Source organism: Mastigoproctus giganteus, chromosome 7 (genome assembly GCF_048544385.1).
Source record: "Mastigoproctus giganteus isolate SK-2022 chromosome 7, ASM4854438v1, whole genome shotgun sequence".
NCBI lineage: Eukaryota > Metazoa > Arthropoda > Arachnida > Uropygi > Thelyphonidae > Mastigoproctus > Mastigoproctus giganteus.
Genome location: NC_143581.1, coordinates 222,748,490 through 222,761,414, shown reverse-complemented (window position 1 = coordinate 222,761,414; position 12,925 = coordinate 222,748,490). Strand labels below are relative to the sequence as shown.

At 35.2% G+C, this 12,925-nt stretch overlaps 1 protein-coding gene across 1 annotated transcript in view; it reads left to right on the top strand.

The window, feature by feature from the left end:
- Positions 1–12,925, top strand: part of LOC150083719 (SPARC-like) — a 119,475-nt gene that overhangs the window by 95,537 nt on the left and 11,013 nt on the right. The window contains exons 5-6 of the mRNA XM_090378161.1: positions 8,257–8,395; positions 8,500–8,710. Coding sequence (XP_090234287.1) covers positions 8,257–8,395; positions 8,500–8,710 — 350 coding nt within the window. The remainder of the gene's footprint in view (positions 1–8,256; positions 8,396–8,499; positions 8,711–12,925) is intronic.

The window sequence follows — 12,925 nt, the reverse complement described above, 5'->3', positions numbered from 1 at the left end:
CAATTTGACTGCAGTTTCAACAGTTATTGGTAATTAAGTCATTCGATTCAGTTGTTGTGAGATACATTTCATAATTTGGTAGTTTCTCTGTACATCTGGTGAAAAATAAAAATGCTATAAACACAGATGCTTTCCTGAAAGCAAATATGGATTAAGAACTATTTTCCCATAAGAAATAATGCAAAAGGATAAAAGTGTGCATGTGGGGGGGGGGGGAAGATTTGCTTGCAAGGACCATGCAATGCATAAGATTGAAATCCCAAACACCTGAAATTACACACATCATATCCATAGTTCTCACAAATGTAAAATGTCAAGTAGTACCAAAAACAATTTTTGTATAGTAAGTGTTTTCAAATGAATTTCATTTGGTAGAGAACAAAGTTACAATACAGAAATATCATGTGTTGGCAGCCAAATTATCTTATGTTTTTTCTTTCATTCCTTTTTTTGATTTTTGTTACTATCTTTTCACTGATTTTTTTAATTTTATACTTTATTTTAGACTTATTTTGGTTTTTAAAACTTTAAGGCACGACCAAGTCAATAAAGCAATTTTATTTTAGTATTGCAATATAGAAAAATATAAAGTTACTTAATATTAACAAATAATGGAGAAATATTTCTGAAATGTATTTGAGTTGACTGTGCTTTTGATCAACGTGATTTCTAGTCATATGGATGCAAACTATTCTCGATATTCTTGTCAAATGGCTGGTTATGAGCTACTCTGATTTAGTTCAGAACCAGCTGGTGTATAAACAGAACATTTTAAATGAAGGTACAATTTATTACAGAAAATTAGTTATAATTAAATAAAATTATAAAATTAACATTGCAGGCAAGAAGGGAAGAGAATTATAATTAAGAAATATTATAATTCACAATACATATAGTTTTATGTATAGAAATTAGAGAATAAAAAAAACACACTTTAATGTACAAATAATTAACATATGATTCAGTTTTTTTCAGTTTTGTTTTGTTTTCAGTCTTTTTTTTTTTCTGGCTGATGTTGCATAAGCTTGCTTCCTTGCATTATTTTCCAGTATACTACCATTACTACTAATAATGATCATCAGACAGTTCACAAAGAAGAAAATCACTAAATGTAAAAAAAGATGAAGAGCTTTTTGTTGTACATGGAAAACTTTGACAAACAGTAGTAGTAGTAGTAATAGAGACATGTGATGCAAGAAAACACGTGTATGAGCTTATGTAGCATCAGCCAAAAAAAATCTCACACAACCATTAACTCTAAAAGTTCGCCCAGTTCCTCCTTGAATTTATTTAAGTTATCAACTTCCACGACAGATGGAAGTTTGTTCCAGAAATTAACAATCCACTGGCTAAAGGCAAAATTTCACACATCTATTCTACAACTGTCTTTCTTCAATTTGAATTTATGCCCCCTCAAGTTTGTAATCTGAGCAAGTGGAAGAATCCCACATCTCTATCAGATACCCTCACAGGTGCCTAGTCTCCAGCCACTGCAATCTGCAGAACTTAAGCCTTCCTTGGTAAGAGGAGCCCTTTGTTCCCCTTACCAATCTTGTTGCCCTTCTCTGTACATGCTCAAGCAACTCTACATCCCTCCTAGAATGAGGCCTCCTGACCATTGCCTTATACAAAAGGATAATCACCTCCTTTTCCCTGCTAGCAAAATTCCTGTATATCATTGACAATACCCCATGACCTGCTCAGGCAGCCTGTCTCCATTGCTCAGAAAACTTTATATCTGACTGCACAATCACTCCCAGGTATTCTTCATTTTCTACCACCCTAAGTGTTGTAACACACAGTTGGTACATTCCTCTGGGGTTACTTCTACCCATATGCAGTATTTTGCATTTGTCAATGTTAAACTTCAGTTGCCACTTCTCAGCCCATCTGCCCAAATTTTCTAGATCGTGTGCAGTAGCACACTGCACAGATCTAAAAAATTACTATCATTAACAACCCTGCCAACCTATCATCTGCTAACTTCGACATTAACCCTGATATACCTTCATCAATATCATTGATAAATATACAAAACAACAGTGGGCCCAACACAACCCTGGGGGGTGGATTCCACTAATAACATTAGTCCACGAAGAGCAACATCCATTAATTACCACTCTATCTTCTCTCACTCAACCACCCTTTTAGCCATTGTAGTAACTTACCCTTAATACTATACTGCTCCAATTTGTACAGTAATCTTCCATATGTGCTATGTTGATATCAATATTTGTAAAAGAATAAGAGAAGTTTACCTCAATATATGTAGAACACTTCCGTATGATACTCTCCAGAAATTAAAACGAAAATAATTAAAAATCGAAAACCTTACATTACAGTAAGAAATAATTAAAAATCAAATGAACACAATTAAAAATTAAGTAAAAAATTAATTTAATGAAAAAATTGCAAAACGATTTTCCTTCCTGAAGCTGACAATGCTTTGACTGTATGTTGTGATCACAGGAATGAAAATTATCAAATAGAGGTGAGCATGGAACTGAAATAGGGATTATTTGTGTTTGTGCATGCGTGTAAAAGATCACAAATAATCAGAGATAAGATATGGCTGGCAAACATTAACAGAATTCTCATGTAATTTAATTTCGATGGTTTCTGAAATTAATAGTCTCATATAATTACGTTGGACACAAGTATTTTGGTCTCATTAAATAAAAAAGTATGTTTTTCATTAACGACACGAAAGGCTAATTCTGATGCTGCCAAACAAGAAGCACGAACTGAGGCCACGTGTTGATTAACAAGAAAATTCATAGGAAACCACAAAGAACCCTGATAAGACGTGTCACAATCACCGCAAATGTTGTACAAATACTAGGTCATTTATTTGTGTTGCGAACGAGGAAAGGACTGAGCGATTGTTCAGTATAGTGTAACCTATCAATACACACAATTTTTAGGGATTTTTTGAACTCTTTGGTGCAAAAGGTCATTAGATTAACACTAAGATACTTGGCCCAAAGTTACCATATTTCTTTTCTAAAGTATGCCTTCGAAACAACATCGTTCTGAAGTTTGCCAGGGTCAATTTAAATCATAAAACTTCAGGAGTTAAGCAACTAGCACTTGCCACATTGCATAATATAGTTAAGCTTGCCTTAAGATCTTGGTATTCTAATAAACATCTCAACTGCATCCTAACGATTGATCTGTATTGAAGACCTCCATAGATTTGCAATGTGAAGCACAGGCCTCAAAAATAAAAAAACAGACATGTTAACAAATTGAATACATTATCAGGAGGGCCAAGACACATTCATACAAGTTCTAACACATTGTCACAAGCTTGCAACCAAATGCATACAAGTTGTGTGATGACCCCCCCCCCCAAGCATATGCACAATGGTCTACTGCAGAATACTTCAGCTAGTTCGCAAACATCCCCCTCACCCAAAATTCAACAAACCGACATATCAACAGGTTACAAATCTTTCCTCGTATATACTATCACAGGACTAGATTTCACTTTTATCCAAAGGATTAAATTAGAATTTACCACCTCGAAAACTACCTAAAAAAACTGTATCAACGATTATGAACAATGTTGATAAAATAAAGTGCGCGCACACACACACACATAGGGATAACAAGTGTGTCATCCTCCAGAACAACTTATTCATGCAGCGAGACAATGGAAAAAAATGAAGAAATTGTTACTGTTGTGGGTTAACGATATGAACCAAAATAATGTTCCTGTTACACAGGCAGTAATTCTGGAAAAGTCGAAGTCATTATTTGCCGAAATATGTGAGGAGTCTGGTAGCACTGAAACATTTGCGGCCAGCAAAGAGTGGTTTCCTCAGTTTAAAAACCATTCTAAAATTCACAATGTGAAAGTGTCTGGCGATGCTGCTAGTGCTGATGTTGCAGTGGCGAAAGAATATCCGTCCGAATTTAAATGCTTAATAGACGAAGGCAACTAACTACCACTCTGATTTAGTTTTTAATGTGGACAAAACGGGGCTTTAATGGAAAAAATTGCCAAGTAGGACGTACATTGTCTGTGAGGAGAGGTCTTCCTCTGGTTTCAAAGTTGCAAAAGATCGGTTGACATTGCTTCTGGGTGGCAATGCATCGGGAACATTTAAACTCAAACCGATTTTTGTATACCATTGAGGGATGCCTCGTGTAATGAAAGGCATGGTGAAGACACGACTTCCTGTGTTTTGGCACTCTAACAAAAAGGCGTGGGTGACTCAGACAATTTTTAGTGAATGGTACACCTTGTACTTTTGTCCAGAGGTTGCTCAGTTTTGTGCAGCAAATGGCTTGCCTCTCAAAGTCATGTTGGTGCTGGACAATGCCCCAGGACACCCAGCCAACCTCCAAGAAATTCACAATGACCATTTGGAAGTTGAAGTTGTGTATTTGCCTCCCAACGCAACTTCACTTTTGTAACCGATGAACCAGGGTGTAATTGCAACCTTTAAGGCATATTATTTGCGTACGACCTTCAAAGGGATTGTTGAGACTGTGCAGTCTGATATAACTGTGAGGGACTACTGGAAGTCGTATAACATCCTGAATGCCATCACAAACACTGATTCTGCCTGGGAGGAAGTGTCACAGTCCTGCATGAATGGCGTCTGGTGTAAACTGTGGCCCGAAGCAGTGATTGATTTTGTAAGGATTGAGCCAGTTTTGGAAGTGGCTAAAGATGTTGGCATTGACGTTGATCCAGATGATGTTGACCAGTTGCTGGAGAGTCATGGTGAGCCACTTTCGAGGGAGGAAATGACTGTGCAACTTCAACAACATGAGGCTGACACAGCCGATGGAGTGGAAGTGTTGTAGCCAATCAAAACATTAAAAACAAAACATATTCAGAGTGCTCTTGCCAAAATTCGTAGTGCATTTGATGAACTTTGTGATAATGATCCTGATTGGGAACATAGCCATGGCATCCAAAGATGTGTCAACGTCACGTTGGAGCCCTACTATAACATCTTGGAAGGAAGAAGTAGGAAATTCTTGACAAAGAAGGGAAATGAACCCTCAGAACCCGATGACCCTCAACCAGGAACCTTCCATTAATGTCGCCCCATTATGCCATTGTCACATAAAATATCAGTGAAGTAAATACGTCCTCAAGCGATGACTCCACAGGACCAAAGTAAGTTAAAATTTTATTTTATTAATTGTTTTATGTATAAGTATAAATAAAACATGCATTAAATGTTTAAAATATTTAAATATTTATAAAGAACAGAAATAATAGTACATACTTGGGAAAATTTTGAAACCTATCCCATTCAATTACATTATAATTTGGTCTTGTTTTACAACTTTTCATTTTACGACCTTGTTTCGATTACCGTGCCGTAAAACGGGTCCTACCTGTACTTTCGCATTTGTTTGGGAAGAAACAGAGCTCATAGTTTCAGCCTGTTAGAAATGAGTATCAATACTGGGTTGAACTCGAGATGGGGATTCTCTATTTATAGTGATTTCAGGGGTTATAAAATAAAGAAAATATATGCTATTCTGCTTATATTTTCTTTATTTTAAGTGAGCTTTTATATCAGCATGACCACTGTGTTGAATACTAAAAATGCCATGCATGCTATGCATTCAACCTTGTCATTAAGATGATATTTTTTGGTTAATGTCCATTCCTTCAAATATGTTCTTCCTTATAAATGCTCTTACATATAGGCATTTTACTGAATGGGAAGAAAATAAACACATTTGATGCTCTATTTTATCAATAATTTTAAAAGGCTGCTACTTGTCTTGATCATAAATGAAAAGAGTACAACATAATATTAATGAATAGTACATTTGTATTGATGGTTTATTACAATGTCCGTATACATCTGTGTGTCTTTAGTTCAGTAAAATAGCTTTACAACAAAAATGGAACAAAACAAAAACATTGGGACATCAATCAAGATAATCCTGGAAAATTAGGTCTAGTCATATCCACATGCAGTCTCCTAGTTGCATTGTTTTTTGCTAATTATGTTAAAGAAATAACTGAACTGCCCTAAAATGAGAAGTAATATATGTTGCTCAGCTGCATTAAACAGAAAATGCACAAATGGGGTTTTTTAAATCAAAAATGATTGTACTTTCTTTTGGTTTTCTTTGTCACTATACTAATGTTTCTGGTTTTCATTTTTTGTTCCCAGTTGTGTTTTCTTGTTTGTTGAGCAAACCACATTTCATGAGTTATCTTTATGCAAGATGGTGAATCTGATTATTTTTTTTACTAATTTTTGTCTTTTATTCTTTGGATCTAGAGTTCATAAGTGTCTCTTTGAATCTGAATTTCCTGTTTTCTTTTCGAGTTCTCTATGTCAGTTGTAAGGTTGTTTTCTGTTTTTATAGTAGATACTTAGGAACATTTGGAGGGAGTTAAAAGTGAATGTTATTATACTGTGTTTATATCATGTACTCATTCCTTTCTCTGAATTTCCTTATTCCAGTATACAGATATAGTGTTCATCATTTATTGTGCATCTGCTTGTTTGGTTATACTTTTATTAGGGTGATAGTTTAGATTTTTTAGATGAGGTTCAAGTGTTAGGTCTGTATGGAATAGGGCTTTGGAGATCATAATGAGGCTTGGTTTTGCTTTGTTAAGTCATCTGGGCAGACAATAATCTACTACAGGTAGTTCTCGACTTTACGAGTTAATTCGTTCCTAGTGCGCACTAGTAAAGCGGGAATTTATTTCCCATACACATAATGTTAAAAATAGCGGTTACGTTATCAACAATGAAATTAGTTAGCTGATGATATTTTAAGGACTCCTTATGTGCTGTGATATAATGACTAGATCGTAGATATAGCTTAGCTTAATTTTCAGCACTCACCTCATAGTAATCCGCTTAGTTGGTTGAAAGTTTTACCAACTAAGCGGATTACTATGAGGTGAGTGCTGAAAATTAAGCTAAGATATATCTATGATCTAGTGAAATTAGTTAGCTAATTAGTTTATGTTTAAACAATGATTGATTTATCGAAAGAAATTAAAACGTAGCCTGTAAAATCAAGCAAATTATTTATGACTTACAAATGTTAAAGAATGTTTATTCTTCATCATCATCATCGACTAAATGCACACTCATTATTGGCTCGGCACTCGTTGGTTTGTTGCATAAGGAGTCATCTTCTTCAGAAATGCTTCAAGAGGCGTTTGTTTTCAAGATAATCTTCTCTTTTAATTATAAATTTCACAATCGCATGCATAAGCATTTTTTAACGGCACACACAAATTGCAACTAACACGATTCTTGTGGAGTAACAAGCTTACGAAGCTATAAAAAAAAAAAGGAATGAAGAGGATTCTGAAAATTTGTTTTTTATAAGATTGAAGATTTCAGTAACGGGAAACACATTTCACCATAATAACGAAAAAACCCACACAATTCCAGTTATCAGGATTATCACAAATGCAATAAGATTGAGTTTACTACCCATTTATAATTAGATGCACTAACAGAAAAGCCCAATAAACCGGAAAGTGCAAATTGTTTTTACTGTTTTATGGTAGTGACCTCCAGAAATGTGCTTTAGAAAAATGTCACAAAGGCATTTAAAATCGATTCTTATAACGGAACATACGATAACGATGAAAGTGTAGTGCATTTTAATGAATTGAATTGGAAACTAATACAATTTACAAACCACGCTCACCACCTTTTAGATGGCCTTAAGGTCATGCTCGTGACCTTAAAAATGACATTTTAGAGAGATATATAGCTTAGTTATACAGCGAAAATTTCAACTTCCGAGATCTTGCATTGAATTACCAAAAAAACAATGTGTTATTGGGTTCACATCATGACATTTTAACGATACGATGGCGTCTCTAGAACTGATTAATATCGTAAAGCGGGGTACACTGTATTGTATAGCTACGCATGTGGTTTGGAATGTGGTATTTATGAATGTTTAATATTCATTTTTTGCAATTAATGTTCATATTTTCGATTTTGTTGATACTTGATACTTGGGGAAAAAAAACTCTTAAACCCGGGAACTCGTAAAGCAAGACCTGCCTGTACCTATATATTTTTTTTTATTTTGATTCACTTCTCTGATGTTGATGATTAAAATAATTTCTGCATAAAACATGTTACACATGGAATTATTAGTGGTTGTTTCTGGATTATTTTGAACATATCTATAAATAGTTAAAGAGCAAAATTACATAAATTTAATTTTTATAGATATTTGGTGAAACTAAGAATTTCCTTAGTAGTTATACTGTCATTTGTGTATCAGGTTTGTAGCAACCACAATGAGACCTGGGATAGTGATTGCCAGCTGTATCAGATGAGATGTTTCTGTGTTGATAAAATGGAGGGATGTAAACGTAAAAAGTATGAACATGTACATGTGGAATACTATGGCATTTGTCAAGGTAGGCAATAATGCATTTTTTTTTTTTTTATCTGCGAGTATCAAATAATTTCTATAATACTTAATGAGTCACTATATGTAAGACACTAAATTTTTATCTTTCAGATATTGCGGAGTGCACAGAAGAGGAAAAGGCAGACTTTCCTAGGAGAATGAGGGAATGGCTGTTCAACATTATGAAGGATCTAGCACTTCGGGATGAGTTGGTAGAACGTTATGTGCAACTGGAACAAGAGGCTGAGAGTAGTCTTACGAGAAAGTGGGTGAATGCAGTAATATGGAAGTTCTGTGATCTTGATACCCATCCCCATGACAGGTATCTTGTATTTTAAATAAATATTTTATATAAGTTTTTAAATTTATATAAAAGATTAATCAAAACAATATGTTTATTTTTCACTGCCTTTTCACTTCATTTTTTCACATATATCACATGCATATATGTGATAAAATGAAAGTTGTCAGAGTTAACTACTTAGTAGTTTACATTGCATCTGACAGACACTACAAGAGGTTGCTCTTATGAAGAAAGGCTTAAGTTTTGCAAATTACAGTATATGGAGACTATGCACCTGCAAGGAGGAGGAGACTAATATAGTAAACATATTAAAGTCTATGACAAAAACCTTCCAACATCTAAGTAAGCTCTAACATCTAAGTTTTACTCTTCAGAGACAGAAACCTGTTCTTCTGCAAACTCTTTGGATCACAAGTATATGAATGATAAGAATATCATTCATAAGAATATATTAGTAATTTAGTTATATAAATAAAAATGACTATGTATTTATACCTATTGTTTCCAATAAACAATTGAGGAATGCCTATAACCAAGCAGAATCAAAGAATATGATTATCATATATTTTATGGAAAATATTCACCTTTCATTGGGAAGTAAATATTTTCCATAAAAATTATAACATGGAAGGAATGCTACTTCGTGCAACTGTTCTGTGTGTGGTCATCCTACAAATTTAAATTGATAATACTAGAAACCCATCATTTATTGTAGGCTATAAGATCACTGAGACAAACTGATGTTGCAAGGCTGTCTATTATTCTATTTATTAATTTTTTAAGAGATCCTCTCCTTTCTTGATTGTAATCACCATCTGAAAATCAACATACTAATTGTAATCACCATCTGAATAGCAACATACTAATTGTAATCACCACCTGAAAATCAATATACTAAATAAAATAAATAAATAAAATTCTGTTTATACTCCAGTTTGGCCACAGAGGATACCAGAGAATTTTATTGTAACCACTTTAATGCAGCTGTTATACCAGAGAACAGTGAACAATTGGTTGTACATTTTTCGTGATAGGGTGTGAGCTTGATCTCACAATGTGCACATCTACAAATTTTACCCCAGAACCATAGCCAGACCTGTCTAAAAAGACTGTAAAAAATATCGAGCAGAATTAAATTTCAGTGCAAATAACAAGAAAAAAAGGTATAAAATTTGAGATCCTTGCATCCTAATAGCCTTGCTAAGTATTGAAAAACCTATATGTTTTGATTCTATAAATAATTAAATGTACAAAGGGTACTAGGAAAGTTTTGCAATATGACGCAACAATGAATCACAGGAAGCTGCTTGTTGCTGCATGTTGAGACATGTTCATACGTGCATAGTAGCCGCCGTGCCAAGTCGATGGGCTCAGTTATTCATTAGTAGTGAGAGTGTAAAGTGCTTGCGATGGCATCGTGGTCACGAAATGAGATAAGGACAGTTTTGCGGTTTAACCATAGACCAGTGCTTAGAAGAAATGACTCTTGCACTAGATGATGATTGTCCACATCGTACAACGATATTCAGGTGGTATAGAGAATTCCAAAGGGGAAATTTCACTCTGGAGGATTCTGAGAGGCCGGGAAGGCCACGAACATCAGTTACGGAGGAAAACGTTACTGCTGTCAGGAAAATGCTTGACGAAAACAGGCGAGTGACCTACAAACAGATAGAGGATACTTTGGGCCTAAATGCACCAGCAATTCGTTCGATTCTGCAAGATCATTTGCACGTGAAGAAACTTTGTTCTCTCTGGGTGCCGCATCAACTGACTGAAGAGCAGATGACACGACGTGTGACTTGGTGTCGGGAGATGTTAAAAAAGTTTGATAAGGGACAATCTCGGTATGTGAACAACATCGTGACAGGTGATGAGACTTGGCTGTACTATTACGATCTGCCTACCAAGGCTCAAAACAAATTTGGGTCTTTGATGATGACGGCACACCCGTAATTGTCAGAAAATCCCGATCTGTAAAGAAGAAAATGATAGCTGTATTTTTCAAATCGAGTGGAATTGTGGAACGTGTCGTTTTGGACACGCAGAAGACAGTCACAACTAAGTGGTATACTGAACAATGCCTGCCTAAAGTCATTGGATCTATGAAGAACCTGCGGCCAAAGTCAAGAATGGACACCTGGTACCTCCATCACGATAATGCTCCAGTTCACCACGCCAAAGCCTGCACCGAATATTTGACCACGACAGGACTGAAACTTCTCGAGCACCCTCCCTACAGTCCAGACCTTGCTCCCTGCGACTTTGCACTGTTCCCGCATGTGAAAATGAAGCTAAAAGGGAGGCGGTTTTCCAGTGATGAGGACCTTCTACGGGCTTGGGACAACGAGTGTGCTTTACTCCCTAGTGAAACTTGGCAGAACTGGTTTAAAGATTGGTTTCGGAGGATGGAGAGGTGTATTGAATGTAGAGGAAATTACTTTGAAAAAATTAAATAAACAAAGCTGTATTGCAAAACTTTCCTAGTACCTTTTGTACATTGGGAGTTAAAATAATTTATTGGGTAAACATAGGTAGTCTTAAATAGCTAAAGTGTATAGAGACATCATTCAATTCCCAATAAACTAATAATTTTAGCTTACAACTTTTACTTAGTAATTTGTACTTAGTATTTACAGAATAAATTTTACATTCCCACATATATATTACCTTGAATAATGGTATGAAAAAATAAGCATTAAATAATACCATAAATTCCAGTGTATAGGGCAACTTTAAAACACAAACATTGCCTAAAATTTCCCTTATACGCAAAGTATAAAATCCAAAGCTTGAGTTAATGGCATATGTTAAAAAGACATGAATTAATTGTGAATGTTAGCATTAGCATATGATGCAAGGAAGCAAACTTTTACAGCATCAGCCAAAAAAAAAAAAAAAAAACTCTTTCCATTCACTCCAAATGTTTGTCTAGTTCTGCCTTGAATTTATTTAAGCTGTCAACTTCTATAACGACAGATGGAAGTTTGTTCCAGCATTCAGCCACTTGCTGGCTAAAGGCAAATTTCCACACATCTATTCTACAGCTGTCTTTCCTCAATTTGAATTTATGTCCCCTCAGGTGATTAATCTTGGCAAGAGGAAGAATCCCATCAGCATTGAGCATGCTCAAACCATTCAAGGCCTTATACACCTCAATCAGATCACCTTGCAGGTGCATAGTCTCCATATACTGTAATTTGAAAAACGTAAGCCTTTCTTCATAAGAGCAACCTTTAAAAACAACCCTTTGTTCCAATCACTAATCTTGTTGCCCTTCTCTGTACTCGTTCCATCAGCTCTACATCCTTCCTAAGCTGAGGCCTCTGGACCTGTATACAGTACTCAAGGTTTGGCCTAACCATTTTTTTTTTTTTTTTTTTCCTGTTTATACTCCGGCACGACAACCAAATCAGTAGAGTTTACAATAAATCGTCAATACAAATATTTATCGTATTTAGTAGTCACGGGCTTGAACTCGGGCTACTAAAGGAACACGTCCTATGCACTCTCGCTCCTGACCACTCGGCTACGTCAGGCCTGGCCTGACCATTGCCTTATACACAGGGATAATTATATTTAATATATTTATGATTTATTACATATATATTTTTACCAAAGCATTCACTGTTTGTCACCTTTTAAAACCAAAGAATATGTTCCTCTTCTTCATCAGATGAAAACAGTTTATGGAATTCATCAGGCATTACGTATTTGGGTTTACTTTTTAAGATTGTCACTTTCTAATAACTAACCACACTTCCATATAAAGTTGTTTACAGAGAAATTAATTAAGTACAGTATTAAGCAAGCAACTAGAAATGGCTCAGCTACACAAAGTCTAGTCTCCCATGTACATATGCAGAATCAGCAGGAGTGTTGCTTCACCCATGCCTCTAGATTTGGTTTTGTGACCTGCTACACAAGGAGACAGAGGCATAGCTAGGTTTTTGGCACCTTTGGCAAATTTGTGGCTATGTGCCTTTTTTCGACAATTGGTAAAATCATAATAAATAATAAGTACAGTCAAACTTCTGTTTAACGAACTTCTTTATAGTGAATTTTTCTATTTAGCAAATTTTTTTTTAAAATTCCCCATGGTAATTACATTTAAAATAGCTTCCATAGAATGAAGAAAATTTTCCATATGACAAATGGATTGCAAGAGACTTAAATGGCTATGCATTGTTTGCACTTCTGGCCTTCAAGCAATTTAGGCAGTAGTTATTTTAT